Consider the following 23,330-nt stretch of genomic DNA (forward strand, 5'->3'; position numbering starts at 1 on the left):
TATTCATGTTCATGCTAAAGTTACTCAATTTAGCACCGATGCCTCAGTGTGATCTGCATAGATAACGTGGTCATTAGCGAGATTGGCTAATTCTATATAGTTATTCTCGAGGCTTGTGATCGGTGCCACCGGGTGGTATTGTGCTGAGATCAGATCGTGCGGTAGTGTCGGGTATTCTAAAGGGGGCATCGTCACTGTGCTCTCAAATAAAATACAGCTGATGAATGAAATACAATGAATCAATTATTAACATAGCTGATTAACCATTAACATGAATTCATGAATATTATTCGGGAACTAAAAACGTTGTTTTTCACTTTAAAGCACTGATTCATGCGTGTTGGATTCTGGTAGGTGTCCTTTTTTAAATGGGGTCCGACCGTTGTGGGCATCAGAATGAATGAAAGCAACACACACTGCACCGGTGTTATTGTCTACAGCCAACTCCAGCCATCAGAGTGAGTGTGAGAGACGCTCTAATCACACACAAAGCACCAGAGAGAGAGAGAGAGAATAGCTTTGCTCGCATTTCAACTCTTAATTGCTTTCTGCGGCGGCGTCCTCTCTGCTGAGCAGCCGTTGACGTATCGAAAGTCACATTAGACTTGAGCTGCTTTCTAGATAACGACAATTACAGTCTCTGCCTTCCATGTGTGAGTAAGTGGGCTTTGTTTGCAGGAATTTAAAGTCCAAGGCACACAAACCCATTTGATGAAGTTAATTATACATCACACGCACTCTGAGGCAGCCTGTAATTGTTAAGCCTGCACTTCCATCGCTATGAAAGCTGTGCAACTCTGGAAATTGCCACAAGTCATACAATACTTGTTAGAGTACGCACAAAATAGCGTCACTCTCCTTTCCAGTCGTCTCTTATTGTTCCGTAGGTCCCAGGACTTGATGGCTCATCTCGGTACCTTCTCGGGCAATAATTCCCAGAGCAGCTTCATGAAAGATGCATTCAGCTTTCAAAGAGTCGTGCCTCGCTTTCCTGAGCCGCTGCTGCTGAAGGACGGTGTTAAAGGTGTTTTGACAGTCGCTCCAGGAGGAGAGAGCCTGCCGCTTCAATAACGCCTTCGGAAGCAATAACGTTCCACCGCCTCAGTGGGACGGACGGATCTCGTCACCCGGTGGCCTCGGCTGATACTCATTCCCTTTCTCTCGTGTCTCGGGGTGGATTAGAGAGGCGGGATGGTGAGGGGGGGGATTTAACATTCAGGAGAGGTTTTGGGGGGTGTGCAGCTGGGACGTGCAGACCAGAGGTGGAAGGTAAACATGGATGTTTGAGTACTGTGTACAATCTTACACAGTAAGTCTTACACTACAGGCTGCTCCTTGCACATCAGTCATTTGATTTAAGGTTCATATTATGAAAATGTATTGAATGTAATCAAAGCATCTGATCTCTGGGGAGCTGACTTAACAGCTAACCACTTTCTTTGCCTTTAACCTTTGACCTCGAGTTCATCCCAAATACGCCTCATGGTATTTTACCACCATATGGGAGGAACAGACTCGTACAGAAATTAAAGCCGCCTGCAGGCACTTCTGTGCTTCTGTGCAATCTGTTTGGCACTTAGACGAGTCACAGAGGAGGAAGAAACAACAGGAGACGGGTTCAGAGAGAAATAAACATTTTAATTCGGCGCTTGGCACTGATAAATCTAGATTTCACACGCACACAAACAAGAGAACATTTCTCGCAATTAAATAAGAGATTTGTACGTCGATGGAAGATTTGTTTTAAGATATACATTAAGTTAAATAATCTGAAATGTGGCGTTTTGAATGCATTTTACCGTTACACGCACATGTCCTAATTCATAACTCTGACACTTTGAAATGTATAGAACAAGCCAACTTGGACAGTGAAGTAACATGAAATAAGACTGGACATCACAGAGACACGTGGACATCACGCTCTTGACCAAGAATAACTACAAGTGTTAAGATATTCAGGAAGTATGGAGGGGAAAGTTGTCTGTTGTCTGGTGGGATATCCGTCACGGTGCCGGGTGCTGAAACCTTGTCACAGCTGCTTTGTGCAGCGTCTGAAAAATAAATAGCCTTTGAGGGTTTGATTTCACCGCCACAGTTCAGTTCGTGCGGCGTTGGAACGCGGAGGATTGGTGGTTTCTGACACCCCTTCATCGAGTGGCCTCACCGTGTTTCAGGGCTGCAGTGTCTCGTTTCTCTCCGTGACGTTGCTTTGTTCCTAGTCGTGGGTTTAGTACAGACGCCGTCGTCCTCCTGCCTTCTCGCGCCTCTTCCCTTTCAACTGAAGCCAAATGTCTGGTGGCTAAAATTCTGTTTCCTGATGTTCTCCGTCCTTATTTCCTGTGTTCGTCCAGGCAGCTGCCATGCGTTTCCCCCGCCTCTTTCTCCGTCTTCAGGAGAGAACTCAATTTGTGATTCTCTTTTTCTGGATAACATGCTTTAGGAACAGAAAGTCTTGTGAAAAGGATGCCGTTGTCTTCTTGTTTCCAGCATTCTGCCATGAGGAAAGGGACGCGGTTCAACCAGACTACAAGTTGGGGGTGAGTACTCGACCCTCCTCAGCTTCCACATCGACTCATATCTTGGTCTCTTTGTGTTCTGCTCTGAAGGAGTCCCTGATCGCCAGGAGACCGGAGGCCAGAAGATGGCCGCTGACTTTGCTGTGCCACTCTTGGGACCGGCCCCTGGAAGACGAAACCAAAGAAAAGGTCAGTGGAAAACAAACGCTCAGCTCGACTGGTGTCAATGCCACGAGAAGCTTCTTCTTCTCTATTATATTTGTGTAGATGCTCATGAAAGATTAAACTTGCAAAAAGGTAGTCGAGATTGAATATTTAATGAGGACCATGTTTTCCAGACGGTAATTGATGTTCGGTAGGTACACGCCTAATCTTCCAGATTCAAACGGGTAAAGGCTCTTTGGAATTTCAACTTGTCAGTGTGATTATTAATATTGACTGTGTTCCAGGTAGCATGCATGCTGGCTCACAGAAATAATAAAGGATTTATTAACCCTAAAAAAGCGTTAGTTAAGTGTCAATCGGTGCATATTTATCTCCTAATACAGGAGACTGTTGTCTCACATTAATGTCACAGCGAGGTTGCCCAGAGCAGCCCGGCTGTTTGAGACTTTCAGCTCGAGCTCTGTCCTGAGAGGAAGCGACAGACAAAAAGAGAGCGCGAAGGCATTCATCCCTCTGGGTGTTTCCACTTCTTTCTTACACGATCACTCTTGCGTAACGGGAGCGTCGGCGGGCCGACGGCGCTCAGACGGCTGCCGGTTGCTTTGTAAACGATCTTGGAACCAAAGCTCGTTTCAGCTCGTGGAGATTTCCCCGTCAAGCCGCCGCCTCTGTTCTTTATTCAGCACATACTCGTCGGGAAAATTAGAAAGACACAAGTCTGGATGCGTGCTGACGCGATCCATTCAGTTCGACTGAAAGCCTGCAGAGATGATCACACAGCTGTAGATCAGGTCTGTCTTTACTTCAGTCTGTTCAATCAGATTTATGACTGAGAGACAGCAGCAGCGACTACAGCGCAGTTTAATGACGGAGATGCTACGAGCCCGGCCCTCTGCGAGAGCGACGCCACCACCTGTTTTGAGTCGCACAGAGCAACATCTCATTTAATCAACTGGGACAAATGGAGCCGCAGGGCTCCGCCGGGAGAAGAATTGATCATGTAAGCAGCGGGAGAACCTGCAGCAACTTAGTTTCAAAGGGCAGGAATCACGAGGAGGAGGGCTGTTCCTCCTCATCATGCGCTCACCTACGGGGAGGTGGTGATTGTGCTGCAGATAGATGTTGGCCGAGGTCGACAACACAGAACGGGCTCAATTAAGACGGATGAGATGAACTCAGTTTATTTGAATCGACTTCTCTCAGCCTTGAAGCCTCTCTGTAGTTCCCGCTGCTCACGTTGTATTTCTGACTCGACTTTATTACATAAAGTGCACGAATTATTGTGACGCATTTTCAGATTGGGCCTCACGTTTTCATGCAAATGTTATTTATTATAAATTAAAAACACGGTGACTGGTTTAAAGGGTCATTTCAACCAACTCAGAAAGACAGCAAGGCTTAGTGAGGACACAGCCCCTCTCTTGGAATCTGTCCACTGTCTCTATGCAGCAGGTATCCTTCACACAGACAGCGACTGCATCCTCACCGGGTGTCTGTGCGACAGAGGTGCGTCAGTCGGGTCTTCCTGGCTCCGGTGGGCTCCAGCAGGTAGAGGCAGGAGTGGACGTGGGCCCTGACCCCCTCCGACAGCACCTCGGGGTGCTCCGTGGACACAGAGGACAGGTATAGAGGGCCGGAGGAAGGGTCCGCCTGCCAGGTCCTGAGAGAGTGTAGGTGAGAAGAGATGATCAGGGTGGAGAATCCAAATGTGATTCTGATTCCAACTTCACAGTATTTTAGCTTTCCACCGTATGCAAATTGTGTTAAATGGCGATAAAATAAAAAGCCCTGCAAGCAGTTGATTGATGTCAAAACCAGCACTGACACGTGAAATAACTGCCATCTGCTCTATTTAGTCAATCATGAGTTCCTTTCTGCGGATATCACTTCAAAACTGTGATTTGTTGGCGGCTAAATGGCGAGCCTCTTCACCTGAGCAGCAGACGCTCCTGTGGGAGCCGGGAGCTCAGGGCGTGGCCGTGGCCCTCGAGGAGGGAGCGGTAGACTTCGGAATCCTTGGACACGGTCTGGATGACGGCCGCCTGGCGCAGGCTTCCCTCCCACAGCTCCTGCTCCCTCAGCAGCCGATGGAGCAGCTCCTTCTCGGGGACTTCCACCTCCACGGAGCCGCGCCACATCCACAGCAGGCAGCCGTCGTCCATCTGCAGACAGAAAATGATACCATGATATATATACTATACTATGATTTTGTCATGACTTTTTTATGACCTTTTTTCACATATATCTGTATGATATGAATAAATGCTGTCTTATCTTCCTGCCGTGTAAGTTCCCCATCCCCTGATGTCCTTAGTATACATAATGGAAGTCAGACATTCACCTTCTTGAAGGCCAGATCCACATGTTCTGGAGCCTGATGGCTCTCCCAGCCTCTGCTCCTCTCCCTGGCCTCCTTCAGGAGGCGCTTGGTGCTCAGCTGCAGCTTGCTCCTTCTCTTCTCCAGCTCCTCCTCACCTCCGCTCTGACCGGGGCACACCGGGCCTCCTCCTCCCTCAGCGAGGGAGTCCTCACTGGAGCCTGCAGCACCAGAACGCTGACCAGGCCAAAACTCTGGAAGCTGCAAAGAGGATCTGTGATCATTCCTTTAATTCTGTCTCGTACGCTTCCAACGTCTTTTCTTTGCAGGAATCCTGAATTTCATTTGAATACCTTTTAAGAACACATTGTCACTTCAAGTTATATTCTTTAATATACTTTACTACACATTGATTTAAAGATAGCAAAACTAAACCGTCATAGTTTGTGATGACTCTTTGGACCAAAGCATCTTGATTTAGATGGACTGGGTGGGAACAAAGAACAGTGAGGAACTAAACCAATGAAGGTTTTATTACAAATCGTACCTGGAAGAGTCTGTGAGCCTCTGTGACCATGTTGGCCAGTCCCTGGGTGGCAGCCAGATTCTCACTCAGGTCACGCTGATCTGGGCGTCCCAGGCTGTACTTCCTGTGACTCGACCTTCGGCAACAAGAGGAACAAAGAAGGCCTCGGTCACTTTCACGTTCAGATAAAGGCAGCGAGCGCACTGAAATCAATCTCCACTAAAGTAGAGACAAAAGAGGTTTTGGTTATCATTTATGTTTTTTAGTTTCTGGTGACAATTTGTCACACCAAACGGCACAGATTCTCTCCAGCGCTGCAAAATGGGGAAATTAGACACCAACACTTGCACCAAACCGAGTTGGTCGGACGACAAGTTCGACCATTAAAAAGTACATATCTCTGTAGGAGTGATGAGTCCTGTCAAGCAGAAAGATGAAGGAAAAGACTCTGGGATGAGATTCAATAGATCTGTGGGAGAACAGCTGTTACTGTTCCCACCACAAAGTGTGACATGGCGTCTGACAGGCTGGGACTTTGGCTTCCAGGAGACGGGAGGCACGAAGTGCCGATTGTGTTGTTTTGCCTTTTCCATCTAGTCTCCCCTCATCCTGAAAGGGAGACAAAGAGCCAAAGTGGAAAAAGGAAGAGGTGGAGATGAACGGAAGGGAGGAAGAGGAGTCGCGGAAAGCAGAGTGATTACAGGAATGAGAAGAGGAAACAGTGTGGAGGAGATACGAGGGTAATATCGGGGAAGGAAGAGGAGCAGAATGAAAGAGACAATATCAGAGTGGATGGAGAAAAGAAGGATGACAGGAAAAAGAAGAAGATGAGGGAGTAAGGAAGCAAGATGGACAAAATGTGTAGCGCGGCAAAGAAGAGTAAGTAGGACTAAGGAGGAGGACAGGTTGAACCAAACAATGTATCAACTAACAACTATCGTGTGTTTATCAAAGCCTGATTCATCTTCTTCCTCTGCCACACACACACACACACACACACACACACACACACACACACACACACACACACACACACACACACACACACACACACACACACACACACACACGGGAGTGAAGTTGAGGCACGATGGAAATTGTCGGAGGTGATGTAATGGGCTCTCTGTGTAAACTGTGCCAACAGCGTTTCGTCACAGAGACAAAGTGAGAGTGTGTGACAGCTGGATCGGATCCAGAGGCGACGTCATCTGTGAGAACGGAGAACCTCAGAAACATGACGTCTAATGAAGCCACAAAGGGAGGAAGAAAAACATTGAATGATTAATTTCTGGTGGTTTTGCATGTTTTTAGCTTGATAACTACAGTACAAAGTCTGTCATCTTTACATGAAAGTCGACTTTATGTTTTTAGATTGGTATCCCATCCTTAATAAAATACAGTCAGTAGATATTTTACACTTGTTTTTGGTATTTGATCTGAAACAATAAGCACTGGTGATGTGTTCAAGGTATTTGCTGATGAGCTACATTGACAAAAAATAAACTCCAGATGAAATATCACATTAACAATTTGCAGTAAATGAGCCAACTCTCAGAGAGTCATAACAGCAGAGGTGTAACTGCTGCAGAGACGTCTAACTGTGACAATGTGCTGCAGACTCCACACCCCCTCCATTCATTTCCATCTTTTTCTGATATTGGATGAAAAATGTTCTTCCTTTGAAAAAGACCTGACCTCAATCTTGAGAGAATTAAATAGCCAACGTTAAGTGCAAGTGAAAAGGTATCTGATGCAGGTAATTCTGTTGTCCGTGGTCTCAGCTCACCTGGGTGCGTTGGCGTCTCTCTTCAGGGTGTTGAGGTGGAAAAGCGACGGCGCCAGGCAAACTGCAATGTTGGTTGGAGTCATTTGGTTCTCGTCCACGCAGGCCACCACGTCCCGCAGGAAGAACAGCAGCGTTCGCAGCGCCATCCTGTTCTCGTCGGGAAGCAGCAAGATGGCCGCCTGAGCTGCGACCAGCTGTTGATCCTTGGGAAAATCTGCAAGTAGAAAGCCAACCTGTTAATATTGGAATAATGCAGTTTACATGGTTGTGCTCCTACAAATGTCAGCATGATTATCATACACACATTTAGCATTTGAACTCGCTAATGATAGGAGTAATGGCCGCTCACATTGGTAGATGTGGAGGAAGGACTCGCAGAGTTTGCTGGTGAAGATGGGTTCAGGCAGGTCTCTGAAGTATTGCTTCACCATGTCGGCCACGTCGAAGGCAGACTGGCCGTCGTACGAAACGCCGTCTGGGTCAGACTCCACCAGCTCTCGGAGGTACTGAATACGAGACTTCACGCCTGACTTGCGGAAAAGACCCACCTGAGAAAGACCACGACGCAAACGAGAACTTTTCATCAAAAGCAAAAACAGATTTAAATAAAAAGATCATCTTCCTTTACGTTTCTTTTCCTCAGTGTTGAATTTAGCTCGGCCTGATTTTTTCCCTCTCGTAATGTACGTTTTGAAATATCCCAAAAAGCACAATGCAATGAAACTATTTTTGAAATGGTCTTTGTGTCGATGCAACCGCCTCATAATGGATTCATTAGATCTCACTCTCAAGTCCAACAGCGTCTCCTAGTGTTTCTAAAACCAACGCTCCTTACCTGGTCCAAACACTCGGCCCTCAGGTAGACCAGAGCTCTGAGGATGCTGGGTGGAAGTGGCTCTCCCGTCTGCTGGACGCTGAGGAGCAGAGGAACCCCAAAAACCCGCCGGCCTTTCACCTCCATCACCTTAGTCTTCCTCAGCGGTTTAGGAACAGTCCTGCGGGTGAAAAAGATTCCCATCAGACTCTGGAAGCCTTTCAATACAAGGAAGCAATCAAACAGCATGGACTAGTGCCCGGGGGAAGAGTTGTGTTGAAAATGTATCAAAAATAGTTTTGCAAATATCCTGGGAATTTGTAAACTCAAGCAGTCAAGTGTAAAAAAAACAATTCTCAACTTGGCTGCGCTTGGATGCGTTTCCTTTTGAGGGAAGAGCCAAAGAACATTCTTTGATAACATAAATCCCCATTGATCTCTCCAGTGTGTGTGTGCCATTCAAATCAGCTCTGCAGGAACAACATGAGCAGAGAGAAACCATGGGCGCTGATCAAAAAGATCAGGGTTTTTGAACCTTTTAACCATTAATACCAACGACTGATTTATTCTTTTCCATTGGACACTAATGTTCTCCAGATGCAGGAAAACAAAAAACTTAACTGCCGGACAAAAAACCCATAGATAGCTGCAATGAATGTTCGTTTCTAAACCCATAGATAGCTGCAATGAATGCTAGTTTCTAAACCCATAGATAGCTGCAATGAATGTTCGTTTCTAAACCCATAGATAGCTGCAATGAATGCTAGTTTCTAAACCCATAGATAGCTGCAATGAATGCTAGTTTCTAAACCCATAGATAGCTGCAATGAATGCTAGTTTCTAAACCCATAGATAGCTGCAATGAATGCTAGTTTCTAAACCCATAGATAGCTGCAATGAATGTTAGTTTCTAAACCCATAGATAGCTGCAATGAATGTTAGTTTCTGAACCCATAGATAGCTGCAATGAATGTTAGTTTCTAAACCCATAGATAGCTGCAATGAATGCTAGTTTCTAAACCCATAGATAGCTGCAATGAATGTTAGTTTCTAAACCCATAGATAGCTGCAATGAATGTTAGTTTCTAAACCCATAGATAGCTGCAATGAATGCTAGTTTCTAAACCCATAGATAGCTGCAATGAATGTTAGTTTCTAAACCCATAGATAGCTGCAATGAATGCTAGTTTCTAAACCCATAGATAGCTGCAATGAATGCTAGTTTCTAAACCCATAGATAGCTGCAATGAATGTTAGTTTCTAAACCCATAGATAGCTGCAATGAATGTTAGTTTCTAAACCCATAGATAGCTGCAATGAATGCTAGTTTCTAAACCCATAGATAGCTGCAATGAATGCTAGTTTCTAAACCCATAGATAGCTGCAATGAATGCTAGTTTCTAAACCCATAGATAGCTGCAATGAATGCTAGTTTCTAAACCCATAGATAGCTGCAATGAATGCTAGTTTCTAAACCCATAGATAGCTGCAATGAATGCTAGTTTCTAAACCCATAGATAGCTGCAATGAATGTTAGTTTCTAAACCCATAGATAGCTGCAATGAATGCTAGTTTCTAAACCCATAGATAGCTGCAATGAATGCTAGTTCCTAACTCGAAACTCGAAAATGATCCGAGTGCTTAGTCATATTTAAAAAAGGAGAGATCTGAAGACCTCCAACAATCATTAATGAAATCTCTTCTCTACTCGGTATGAAACCACATTACGGCCCAGAGTCACAAAGAGAAAACGATATCACTCGTGCACTCTAAATGCTTTCCAGCTCTTTTCATCCCACTGTTCTGTCGTCCACATCTAACAGCGGCTCTCTGAAACAAACTGACAGAGTATCAACCGTCCCAATCAGCAGTTCATTGCTGTATTCTAGCTCTCGCTTTGGCATCAGTGATTAAATCATTGAAATGACAAGACTTCACGTAATTGTTGAAGCCTGGAGAGATTTTTCTGTTTTTTTTTTCCCGGAGAAGTTGGCGGTGCTGTAGTGACAGAGCGTTGAGCTTCTTACTCACTATGTGTCCGGCTTTAAAACACAAGTTACTGTTGAGCTGCGTTGAGTTTTAGTGCTATGCCGTGTCCTTGCCCACATTTGTGTTAACCAGGTTTCTCTTAAGGCAATAGTTTGGGAAATAAGTTTATTTGCCTTCAGTCAAAGAGTTATTGAGGAGATTGATACAACTCGTTCGTCAGTGACCTTTCAATGCGTAACCAATGAGAAGACTGGCTGAAATTACAGCGATATTATTACGAACTTACCATGTTTTGTGGGGATGAATAGAAAAGGACGGCGTGTCTAAGATGTATTATTGTCACACATTCCAAAACCAGTTCCAGGTGAAGGAACATGAAGTTCACTTTGTGTAAGAACAAGTAATTTGCACTTCAGAGTGTGTGCTCATTTAAAACGCCTGCTTTGTTGAACAAAACGTTAACTTGATGTTTTTTCCCCCGTAGAGGTCAGTTTTGACGTGATTTCTCCTCCTTTTCGCTCCCTTTTCATGTGATTTATTAAAGTTTAATCTCTGCAAAAAAGAAGCCCTTTGAAATGCTGAAACACAACACACAGAACTACAGGAAGCCTCGCTGATGCTTTTCAACCCGCTGTCAATGAGCGGGCCGGTATTCCGGAATCCCCCACCGAACACATGTTTGATCCCGAAAATGATAGACGAATATCTGTGAGGAGTAATTTTAGGATGATTCTTTTATCCAATGGTCATTCAACATTATCTCACTGAACATAACAGCCCTTTTCTCTTCTTAGAAATGAATTTGTCTCGATTTTGCACGAGGGCTTATTCCGAAAACATAGTGTAGGAGGCAAAACATTCATTAAATCCATGTATGTCAATACAAAGTGCAGTGAAAACATCCTACATTTTAAACAAGAAAAGGATTTGAGCTCAACAGTCTGCAAATGACTTATTAAAAGACAAAAGGCCTTGATTTCTGTCCCAAATCTTGTTGCTACCTCCTTTATCCTACTGCTACTACTGTCCCTCAGGGCTTGCCGTACCCTCACTACCTCTTTAAGAACATAAACGCAGAACGAAAGGATCCTACACTACCAGAACCTGCCGTATGTCCCGTAAATGTAGCTGCTGTCAAAAACGCTCTACAACAAAGATGGACGCATTCAAAGCTCCACCAATGGTTTGAAATGGTACACTTCCTGTCTCCTGAAGTGGTCATTGCGTGTTCGCCTCTCCCCACATCCCTCCATCTCGTTTGGAAGTGTTTGCATGATGTATTTATTTTTACTTTGCTAACATTAGCTATTTACTAAAGAGAGTGTGTTGCTGAGAGAGAGAAATATATTGAACAAAGTTCATTTTCTCCGGATTTGTCCCGTCTGAAAATTGCCATTTCCATTTTAGTTTCAGAATGTTGGGGACGTGTGTGTGGCTGGTGAAAAATTGGTCCAACGTTTACTTTGAAAGAAGCGGCCATACTCTGTGTTCACTGCGAGACTTCTACAGGTAAAGCGACTCTCAGTGGGGCGTCTCCTTTCTGAACCGTCTCTTCCATTGTGGCTCTCTGTCTCGTGCTAACTTTGTGCTCGTCTCCTCTGTTGCAGGGACTCGCTCGACACAACCTACACCCAAACAATGTTCGAACTTCATTCTGTGGCGGGACATCACAGTTATTTTGGCGTTGGCCTCGATCCCCTTCTGCACATCATGAATTATGAGAACGAAATATCAAAACAGAGATTCAGTCAGGAAAACAAGAGAACTGAGAAACGAACCCAAAATAACCCACAATGCCTGAGCAGTTAACCAAAGCAAAATGCTCCCCAGGGACACAGACACAAGGTGAAGCACCCACAGTTCTTCCCGGGGTTTATTGCTCTTGAAGCAGTTTTGATGTTTTTACGCCGCGGCACGTTGCACCCGAGCCACAAATAAAATATGAATTTTCTAAATAGGCTGCGTGAAATATTTACCCATCTGCCCTCGTTTCCACTGTTGTTTCCTTGAAGAAGTTTCTCCATGCAGGTGTGAATGACAAACAATATCCAGGAATACAGAGCTTTGTTTCTCTGCTTCCCACAACCTCTGCTCAAACCTCACTGGGGTTTTTTTTTTTTCACGCTACGACATCACCCAAAAACCCCTCTGTCCTGACACACTTCTTACCAGTTCCAGCCCTGCTTACTGGACGGGGAGTGTTTGTCCATCAGAGCGGTGAGTTTGAGCAGGGAGAGCTTCTGCAGCAGGAGGAACTGGGACACGGACTGGCTCTCCACTCCCAGACTGGTGGGCAGGGAGGGCAGGTTCTGCTCGCTGGACCAGTGCAGCTGCTGGCTCACTCTGCTGGACACACAGCAGCGGGAACAGATAAATACACAAACAAGCGCAAACACACACACACACACACACACACACACGTACGTGCCAGTTTTTAACATATCACAATCAAGACGCAGGTCGGAGATTATCTCCCAGAGTTGGCACACACATTCTTGAAGAATATATATTCAATGAATGTTTTGCACTTAGATCTTATCACAGAAAATATCAACAAATGTCTCTTTCTTAATTGTCTCATCAGTTCTAAGGGCAGGGACTTGAAAAAGACCAATCAGAAAACAAACACTGGATGTAACAACATGGAATGATTTATTGAGATACCCTAACAAAACAGATCCCCATGCACAAAGGAGATTAAGGTGCTAGCAGCCAAATGAAGCTGTAACACTGTTTACACACCAGAAAACTAAATTGCTAAGTTTGTCTGGAGGGTGGCGGCAAAGGAAAATCGCAACATTACCTCAATCATCAGGGTTAATCATCTGTATGGTGGCCATTTCTGATCATTTCAGCTCGACACTGTCAGACTCTCAGTTGTAGTGTGCTTATAACAAGTTAGCATTAGCATACAAGAATGCTCACGTTAGTTTTTAGAACTGACTTTAGCGTGCTGCCTTAACCGTGGCATCTTAACGTGCTTACAGATCGCATGTTAACACGTGTTCTGACATTTAGCACGCAGCACATTACATGTCGGCGTGCTAATATTTATCATGAACATGACCACAGATAGTCAACTTATGTTCGCTTATGCTCGTCTTGCTCTTTTCTCAGATCTGGTTCAACTTTAGGCAGGTGATTAGCAGTTAGCATGTAAACACACGTGTGTACATTTGAGTAGAAATGTGTACCTGGTGCTGGGGCTGCATGGGATAAACAAAGTAATCAAGATTCATCCCCTGGGGACCATGAATATCTGAACTTCATCCATCGTAATGAATCCAATAGTTCAGTTTAACCAAAGTGCTGCACCAAGAGGCGTTCCTGTACCTGCAAACCCTGATGCTGGTGTGCTTAAAAAACAGGTTTAGAGACAAAGCACATCAGTGTGCACAATCTGACTCACATAACCTGAACCTGTATTAAAACGATCCAATAAAACACACACAGAGAAGAAAGAGAGAGAGAAAGCAGTGTCCAGCAGAGGACTGTTTGAGGGGAAAGGGCAAAATAAATAAGAAAGGGAGGTTTTCTAGCATGTAGCCTTTACGGCACTGCATCATTGCGTCTTTCAATTATAAGGCCACCATAGAGGGCACAGCGTCACATTTCCTCTACTGGGGGGGGGGGGGGCACCTGAGATGGCACTTTTGCTGCCTTTTGTCTTTCGACCAGTCCACTAGTGGCAGCGTCCATCAGCAAACACCGATGATGTGGCTGACTTCACAGTACAGGAGAGGCCTCATAGCTTTTTACTGCTCTATATCGGAGAACAAATATGTGACAAAAAGAGATATAAAAGCTGCCCTATAAAGAGGCGATCAAAACTATTCACCGTGTGGTGACTGCTTTTATCTTCAGGGCCTCATAGTAACTCCATTTATACTTTGGTTGATGCACGAGGGAATAAATCCCCATAACTGTCATCAGCGCCCTGCCGGACACAGAGGCTTCCATTTACAAATATCCACGGACACTTAAAGTGTTGCTTGTGTTTCTTTGACCTGCATTTTGATGCTGATCAATATTTGGCAAACAAATGAGCTTTTAACTTGGGGAACGTCAATGTCACTTCTTTGTTCTTTGTGTTGACTGTCTTTTTAATGACCCTAACTTGTGACACAATTTGAGTTATTTTGTTTGTGTACTATGATACGCTCGATAAAGAAACCTTGATTTAATTGCAGCATTACACTCCGAGCTTTCTCACCTGCATCTGGGTTGTGGTGATCTGGTCTTTGGCTCCTCTCCATTCACAGGCACCTCCTCATGGCTCTTTACCTCCTCCGTCTCCTCTGGATGCTGCGCCTCCAGGTGGAGGTGGCTGGGGGAAGACGGGCACGGGGAGGCTGCCGATGAGCCGTGACCAGTTGAGTCCTGGGAGGAAGACGAGGACAAGGAGGAAGAAGAGGAGGAGGAACCTCTCTGACAGTCGTCCTCGGATAGATTTTCAGACCACGTGGACACCAGCTGTTGCAGGTTGCTGATCCTCTCCAAAACGCTGTCCAGAGCAGAGAACACATCTTCACCTGCCAACAGTCGACCCACCTGAGAGAGGAAAGCATTCGGAAAAGATCAAAGGAAGATTCCACAAAGAAACATTTCTCACCAAAACTAATTGACAATCCACTATACCTACTAGTTTAAATGAGTAACTTCACTGTAATAAACGAGAAATATTACATTGTTCAATTACCACAGATAGTAGTTGTATAGAACGCCCAAAAGGAAAGTGTTAAAAAACAATTTCTTCAGTTGATTGATTCAGCAGATTTTAGGATTTTGTAAATGAAGGATTTCATGAAGCAATTTTGGAAAGGTATCACTCAATTTCTTCAAAGATCAGAAGAAATGCCATTACTGAATGATTTCTCTTTTCCCTCCATGGCTGCCATGTTTCTGTCAAAGAGGGTTCCACCTTTATTCCAAATTGCACCTCTTCTACTTTGGGTGTAGTTATGTGTGAAGGAGGATGATTAATTCAGACCGATTATTGTATTGTTTTAATCTAAAATGGAATTTTTAGAGCACTCACAAAATGATTTCTGGCCTTATGGGAAAACTTAGCTTAGCAATATCAATGTCATTGATTGAAGACCTGCGTCTTCACAGACTTATTTTAGATTGTCTTTCCATTCTTTAGTCGAGAAGCAGGAAAGCCAATGAGCTATTTTATCCTCTCTGAAAAACCTTTACTTAAGGGAACATATCGTGGAACTTTACAGACATGTTACACATAATAACCAAAGTGTATCGTACATGTTGATCCCTAATAGTGACTCAACAATTACCTCAGCAGGTAAAAATCTTCTCTCTGATCTGTTCTGTAATTTTGGATCCACAAAGTCATAGCCAGGTACATCAAAAGATATAACTACAGTATATGTGGTCCTTGAACCCACTCGTCCACTGTAGTGGCAGTCAGGGGGTTCAGCACCATGGACAGAAGCCTTTCAACGGTGCGAGGTCACCTGTTCAGCACCTGGACAGCTCCACTCTGCTGTGCCACTCATTCGTTTGTTCCCTTATATGAATATCACACACGCTAGGATGACTCTCCTCATTATTCCCATCCACTTAGATGTTTTGCTTCACAACATGGAGAATAATTCTGTCTTTTGCGTGACTTTGTATGAATGATGCAATAAATCGTTGAAATGGGGATAGTGGCGCACACACTTTCGTACAGTCTCTCCTCTAGATATTTATGATGTTGTACTCGCATGAAAAGTGCTGGAAGTGGTTGTGTTGAAAAATGAAAAAGAGAAAATGAGAGAGAAGTTTAAACCCTTCGTACTTCCACACAGCTGCATGAAGTGGACGGGAATGTCGGATTGTTTGAAGCTGCTAAAATGATCGAATGCATTCCCCCAAATTCTGCTGTTGGAAAAGAGGTTTCAAACACTGATAGACCATCTGAAAAACGCTTTGTTTGAAGCATACTAAGGCCTTAAAGCAAATGGATGCTAAGTCACCTGGTAATACTAGATCTAAATATATATATATACATATATATATATTTAGATCTATATATGACAATAAATACAAGTAACAGTGGAGTAACAGTCTTTGGACCCACCTCTGATTCCTCACCCATCCTTTCTGCATCGCTGCCACTTCCGCCACTTCCGCCACTGCCGACTTCACTTTCAGACGGCTGCTGGTCGTCGGGCACGTTGTCGTAGATGCTCAGCCGATGATCCAGCACAGCGAGCGGGCTGGGGACTCCTGGTACCTGGTCACCAGTGGCCAGCGATGACGTGCCATGCCGGCAACTGTGTCGCCCCCGGTAGCCGTGGAAACTCCCGGTTCTCCAGTTGACGGAGGTGTCGTCGATGATGGGGGAGAGAGGGGTGCGTTTGTGTGCGAGAGAGGTGGGGAAGGTTCCCGGTTTGTGCCCGTTGGGGACCTGGAAGATCAGACCCTCGGGGCTGCTGTTGTTGTTGTTGTTGATCTGGTTCCTGAAGTCCTGAGAGGGTGACCAGATGGATGAGGGAAGGACAGAATAAAGTATTCAGGGAATATAATATCGCGTTTATTTAATATTATTCAAAATGTCCATTGATTAGCCGATGTTAGCATTTTAACAAGCGACATTTCTTGGACTGACCTCTGTTCCTGTGTGGTTCTGGTTGTTCCAGGTCGCTCCACCGACGACCCCGACACCGCTGTCGGAGCGTTTGCAGTTACTCCTGACCCGGGTGACCGGGCTGGGCGTACTGACGTTGCTGCTGCTTTCAGAGTGGCTGTTGCTGCTACTGCTGCTGCTGATGGTGTGAGGAGACGAGGGCGAGGAGGACACACGGCTGTCGGGTCGACCCTGCAGGCTGGAAACATTCAGGGAGGTAGAACTCTACAGTTAAAGCTGCTCTGGGAAAGACCTGCAGTTACAATTCTGGCACAAAAGAATATTCCATCCACAAGAAAAATATCTTTCTTGGTCTTTTCTTTTCAGTACAATGTAATTCTCCAATAATGCATTGCTTTATTTACTATTCTAACTTATTTTTCATATTCACTATTCACTACTATCATCAGTTTTGGGGATTTAGCTACAACCTGCGGATCTGGTTAAAAGGAGTCTTTGATCATTCTGGAAATAGCTTTGAAACAGAAGATGATGTTGTGAAAAGATCTTCTGGCTTTTTAAAAGATTGCAATCCACAATCCTGACCTTGATGGGCAGTGCAGCCTCTCCATCCTCTCCTCCTGCTGGACCTGAACAGGACTACTGATAACGTGCCGGGCCCGACTCTCGCTGTTGCAACCACCACTGTGAGCAGAAGGGAGGAGGCCAGTCGTTCCCCTCAGCCTCAGTTTCTCCATCTTCCTCAGCAGACTGGTGCCCTTCTTCCTGGGCGGTTTGTCTGGGAGGCAGCCTTCGGCATCCGGAGTCACGGTGTATGATCCTCCACCACATCCATCAGGGGAGGGGGGTCCACCAAACGAGGGGTCTACAAAATGCATCTTGTTGGTGGAGGAGCAGCGGGAGGAGCTCCTGCTGGTCTCCTGGTCGTCTGAGGGGGTTGTGATGGCGTCTCTGTGACCCTTGTGGTGTCCGTTGCGGCCCTCGCTCTCAGTGCTGCTGGAGCTGTGGATGGAGCAGACGTCATGCCGGTCGCCGACGTCACACAGAGAAGCATTCTGGCGTCTGGTGGCGTTTTCAGACAAGCAAAGGATGTCCATCGTGGAGTCGAGGCGACGCCATCGTCGGATCCGCCTGTCGTAGGTCCAGTTGGGGCTGATGGCACAGAAGTCTTCTTCGTCAAAGTCGTCTCCCTGGAAGAAGATGGAGGGTTCAATTGCACAGACAAGAGCGCACAAAAATCTGGTTATACCACAGAAATATTACCCACAAACATTACAGTTTAACACAATATGCACCGACACTAATATATGCATGTAGGCACGACAATGTGCAAACAGAATACTCAGACAAACACAGAGGCCCGACATTTACACAAACACAAAGATGTTTTCAATAATTTATACAAGGATGCACATCATTTTACATTCATGCAAACAAAGCATATAAACATCACACATATTATTTTAGAATGTACTTTGATTGTTTTGAGAATATATTGTGGATTTAGCAACGCGGTGTGACTTAAATGGACACATTTAAAAAATGAAGATCATCTTACTGTGTCTAACAAAGTTAGAACACAGAATAATGAAGAATGTGCTGGATGGTAGATAGAATGTCAAAGTTGTTTTTGTTAATCCAGTTGGAATTTACAAAAACAAATAAATAACATAAAATAAAAAAATCATTCTTTATAACTTCAGCTTTGGTTTTCTTGGACTTCACTTTCTCCTAGAAAGAGGAACTGGAGGAGGAGGACTGATCACTTTGTATCTGTCAAAATCAAGTGATGCTTAATGGGGAGATGTCATGGTGTGACACCCCCCACGGGCTCGGCCTGCCTTCATACGAGAGTCCTGCTGTGTTCCAGTTCCTCGGTGTTTGCTCTCAACACTCACCCTGCGCTTTGATCTCCGTGGCTCCAGCCTCATTTCCACACTTTTGTTCAGAGTGCTTAATCTCCTGAAAGAGGGAGGAGAGATGAAAGTGTGTGGTGGTTAGACAGGCAGTGTCACTTAACAGTGACCTGCTGCACACATTCTGATACAGATGCCAAAATGTAAGCAAGCGCTTGTGTTTCAGAACAAGCTTGTGACTAGAAGGCCGTTACTTTAATCCCCGGACCAACGGGATAAATCTGAGGAAACGGCAGCATTTGCCCGTCCCTCATTACCACCACTGTGACGCCCCTGAGCAAGGTACTAAACCTCTAACTGCTCCACTGGAGCATCTTATTGACTACAGATCACAATGCAGTTGCAGTAAGTGAATGTGAAGCAGAATGTTCCTGCAAAAGGTTCTAAAGAGACGAAACTAAACATTTCCCAGTGGAACTACCACGGTAAAGTACAGTTAAAGGAACACTCAAGAGAAAAGCACGCCACTGTTACAGCTGTAACTGCACAATGATGTTAAACAAATACACGTATTTAACATGTTTATCCGTTTTCAATAACTCATGCATAAAACAAAGCTTCAAAATGGCTGATTTACCGATTCAATGATGGTTTGTCATTCTTAAAAAGTGGGTCCCCAGAAAAAAGGTTTTATAATATAACTGAATAAAACAGCGTCAAAGCAACCAACCATTGAGTTCAATGAACACGTCTCTAACACACAACAAATAAAAGTGTTAGATTTAGAAGTGCACCTGTGTTACCTGCAGAGTGAATCGAGGGCATCCTTATCCAGGAAGTGGTGATCACGCTTCGCCCACTCAATGTCAATGGGAACCCTGCAGTCTGACACACACACACACACACACACACACACACACACACACACACACACACACACGCACACGCACACGCACACACACACACACACACAGCAAATGAAACACTCAGCCATTGTTCATCTTGGTGATGACTCTGGGGGCTGTGCGGATTACACTAACACCCTTACATTTACCTTTGAATAATTGCACATACTGAGGGAAGCCGGCCGCTTGCAGCCAATCACAGGCCTCCCTGGCTTCAATCTCTGCAAACAGAGAGAAGAAAAACAGCATTTGATTCAATTAAAATCATTTCACGCTCGCCCGCTTTAAGAGGGCAAATATTTGCCCTTAATCAGTCGTGTCTTTATGAAGTTAAATTACATTTGCATTTGGGTAAAAACTGGAAGCACATGCAGGCTATTGATTATCTGTGACTCTTGGAAGAGGCCATTTTAATGACTGCTAATTGGCTGTGTGATGAGGGCTTCTGGGAGAGAAGAGAGATGTTTCCATGTTTCCCTCTCTATCTTCTATACCTCGGCCTGGCTTCGCCCTCTGAGGTTGTTGCCATCGATGTGCACATGAAGAAGTTCTCACATGCCACTCATTTGATGCCCAAGAAAAAGGATTCATTTCAAAAGGTGTGTGTTTAGTCAAACATAGATCCAATTATCTGATGGACATCACATGTACACTCTGACTTGAGAACCTTGGTGCCAATGTTGAGCTCTTATGATGTCAGACACTGAAAAGCCCAAACATCACAGGCACCCTCGCTCTGGTTTTCAAATCGGGTTACATCAAAAAAAGAGGCAAATTCTGGTCCTTTTGTCTTGTTCTTGCTTTGACTGTGATCTTTGAAGGACTATCTGCGACATTAGCATTTGTTTCAACTGAAGTTGGCTGGTAAGATGGAAAATGATGCACAATAACTGCAAATTCAATTTAGTTATTCACACAAAAAGTGTGGTAAACCCCAAACATGTCGTTATCTTTAATAGCGTGATATGTAAATGTCCCGGTCCTTTGTTCCCCAGCTTGCTCCTAGTCCGTCCATGTGTCCTTGTATGGATGTTATAGTCCTGAGCAGGGGGAACCTTGCATGGTAGCCCCGGCTATGAATAGAATATGAGCATCTAATGTTAAAGAGCTTCGAGTGGTCGGAAGACTGGAAAAGCGCTTTACAAGTAAAAGTCAATTTACCATCTTCTTTCCTCTTAAAAGTTCATGAAATCCTTGTTTTCTCAAAAGTATTTCTATCGGTATAAAACAAAAGATGTTGATAGTGAGAACAAACACAAATATAAACAGGCAATAAACCTCTTCTGCAGTCAAGTATTCCTTCCACATGAGAGACTCTGAAGCAAAGTATTATTAGGAAAGGCCGAGTGGAAAAGAAAACATTCTGGCGTGAAGCATGAAAATGATTTGTTGGATCCAGGATGTTTACAATAAGGAGCGACAGAAATCATTTTCTCAGTCTGGTTGCACGGCCCAGAAGAGGATTTGGATTGTCTGAGGGGTCTCAAAATACTCTCTCGCTCTCGCTCGCTGCACAAGAGGTCCGTCGCGGGGAGAATACCTGCCAAGGGCATTTCTTGTTTTCATATTCAAACAGCATGAAATATGGCCGACATTAGGCTCCACTAAAGAACAGCAGCAGCCATGACTGATCGGGTCTTCAAACACTTCTTGTCTGGTGCTTGTGTTTTTCACTGCCTACTTAGGTCAGTGAGACTTGAAGGGAAGGCACCGAATTCACATTTCATTTTTTGGTGACTTTTGAAAAGTTTTTTTGTCTAAAATTGACAGCAGGATGGAAACTTGGCGTATGAAGTGGTCTCGCTATTTCCCGCTGAAGAACAGCGCGACACAAAGCAGATGGCCCAGATACGTAAACACGTGGGGGGGGGGGGGGGGGGGGCGGGGGAATTCAGCGAATATAGCAATCATCAAAATGACAGAAGAGAGAGGACAGACAGACAGACAGAAGTAAAGTGACTTTACGCGAGTAGCAGCCAAAGAAATGAACGGCTTGCACGGTGAAATACAGAGGGATTTCCAGAAGTGTGTTCATCCTGACCCAAAAGTCCTGCTTGTTAAACGTCTGCGAGCAGAGCCCATTCTCCGGCATTACGATGGAGATGTGACATTTGAGGCAGAAAAGGGATCAAGTGTGCTTGCAGAGCGGCGGCCTCGCATGTCCGCGAGAGGATCTGTAAATCCAGAGATATGTGACTCGACCAGCGTTAGAGCCCTGAACTTTCTCAGTGCCGACATCACTCCGAGCACTGTCCCTATCCGTCGCCAACACTGACCAATCACAGCCCGCCATTCTGCGACCTTGAGGGTCACAAGTTCAAAGCTCTCGACGTTTAAACCGGTTTTCTACTTTAAATAGGTCGAATATTCTGCTTTAAGGCAATCGTGGCTCAGAGCTCAGAGACGGAGCTTCTGTTGGAAATGTTTGCGGTCACAGTCCTCATGCCTGCAGGGAGAATCTTAGCGGGGGAAGTGAGTGATTAGCATTTTTTTAATTATTTCAGAAGTCCTTGTGTGAAGCGTTCAAACCCAAATAACTGGAGGGCAGTTTGCGGATGGAAATGGATTGGCGCTGCATTGCAGTTGGAACAGAGATGTGTGTTGAAGTCAAAAGAATGAATCAGACGGAGTCAGTCGAACCTGGATGAGAGGAGAAAGCCCCAAAGCAAATGTTTGTCTTCTTTCATTCCTTACATGCCACAAGGTGTTTGGATGTTAAAGCAACACGAGGCATCTTCACAGCGTTGAAGGCTCCAAAAGGCAGCAAGACGTCAAATGAAAAATTGCAACATCAAAAACACAGAAGTACAGGAAGCCCAGACAGGTAGACTGCACTCAGTGTGCTTGTGTTTACCGACGCCTCTGCCTGCCCAAGAGGTACCAAAGAGGAGAGGAGAGGAAAAAGATCCAACAGTGTGAGTCCACTGTTCTCCGCATGGAGTGCTATCGCTCACTTCTGGGCAGGAGATAGATTTCAGCCTTTCAGATGTGATTCACCTCTTCCACGTGGGTAGACAAGTGTCCAAAGTTTAGCTTTGCCATGTAGACCTTTTCTCTCTGACGCTAAAGGACACCTTGCTACTTCTCCTCCTCTCAGCGCCCAGCCCAGGCCGAATCATTTCCTAAAACAGCCGGGAACTAAAGTTATCTAAACAGGTGTAAAACAACACAACTTGTTTGGACGATCTCCAGAGGCGTTTGCATTCTGGTGCCAAGTTTGAACAAGGAAGGAGTAGAGCCAAAAAAACAAGATATATTGGAAAATAATTAGCTGGCACAGGCGATGCTGCTTTGCCAAATAGCAACATGGTAGCGACATCTGCGTTTCCTAGAGAACGTGTCCTCTCTTGATTAAACAGCCTCCCTGTTTGGTTAATTAGTTTGATATAACAGTGATCACGACCTTTTGAGAGGTTGCACATTTTAAGTTTAACGCATACAGGTACGCTTACATTTAGCATCTTTAACGTTGACTGTTACTCCACACCTGTCAGAAGCAACAACATACTTCATACTCTGCTGGTATGTTTGCACACCGACTACATTCAGCCGCGCCGCTCTCTACTCAGCTCAGCGTTTACGTGAGCGATGCTGTCTCCTGGGCTCCAGTATGACCACAGCAGGCAACGGCCTCTTTCCCTTTCCAAACGACTCTGCCTCTGAGGAAGTTGTGATTTGGCCCCTCTGGGCTCCGGTAAGAGATTTGGATGTGCGATTAGTGCGGCTCCGCCCTGCTAGCGCCAGGAAGCTGGACAGCGTGTGTCTGAATGCTGAGACGTGCTCAGCGGACCGTTTGTGTTTGGTGTTCGGGTTTAAAGCTTTTCTGTCAATCACTACAAATGACTTCAGTGGAAAAAGACAAAT

General features: G+C 45.0%; 1 protein-coding gene across 4 annotated transcripts in view; it reads right to left on the reverse strand.

The window, feature by feature from the left end:
- Positions 1-1,623: 1,623 nt before the first annotated feature.
- Positions 1,624-23,330, reverse strand: part of LOC306787859 (rho GTPase-activating protein 7) — a gene marked incomplete at its 5' end in the record, with an annotated part of 67,787 nt that continues 46,080 nt past the window's right edge. For 2 of the 4 annotated variants that reach the window (XM_079283161.1, XM_079283163.1), the window contains 16 exons: positions 1,624-2,681; positions 4,168-4,341; positions 4,614-4,843; positions 5,023-5,259; positions 5,546-5,660; positions 7,311-7,524; positions 7,660-7,858; positions 8,146-8,305; positions 12,283-12,459; positions 14,327-14,664; positions 16,196-16,585; positions 16,727-16,943; positions 17,291-17,895; positions 18,604-18,667; positions 19,365-19,446; positions 19,616-19,687. In XM_079283161.1, coding sequence (XP_079139287.1) covers positions 2,573-2,681; positions 4,168-4,341; positions 4,614-4,843; positions 5,023-5,259; positions 5,546-5,660; positions 7,311-7,524; positions 7,660-7,858; positions 8,146-8,305; positions 12,283-12,459; positions 14,327-14,664; positions 16,196-16,585; positions 16,727-16,943; positions 17,291-17,895; positions 18,604-18,667; positions 19,365-19,446; positions 19,616-19,687 — 3,383 coding nt within the window. In that variant the 3' untranslated portion in view covers positions 1,624-2,572. The remainder of the gene's footprint in view (positions 2,682-4,167; positions 4,342-4,613; positions 4,844-5,022; positions 5,260-5,545; positions 5,661-7,310; positions 7,525-7,659; positions 7,859-8,145; positions 8,306-12,282; positions 12,460-14,326; positions 14,665-16,195; positions 16,586-16,726; positions 16,944-17,290; positions 17,896-18,603; positions 18,668-19,364; positions 19,447-19,615; positions 19,688-23,330) is intronic. The other 2 variants (XM_079283162.1, XM_079283164.1) reach the window with 2 other exon arrangements.

The sequence above is a fragment of the Melanostigma gelatinosum genome (assembly GCF_949748355.1).
Source record: "Melanostigma gelatinosum genome assembly, chromosome: 14".
Taxonomy (NCBI): Eukaryota; Metazoa; Chordata; class Actinopteri; order Perciformes; family Zoarcidae; genus Melanostigma; species Melanostigma gelatinosum.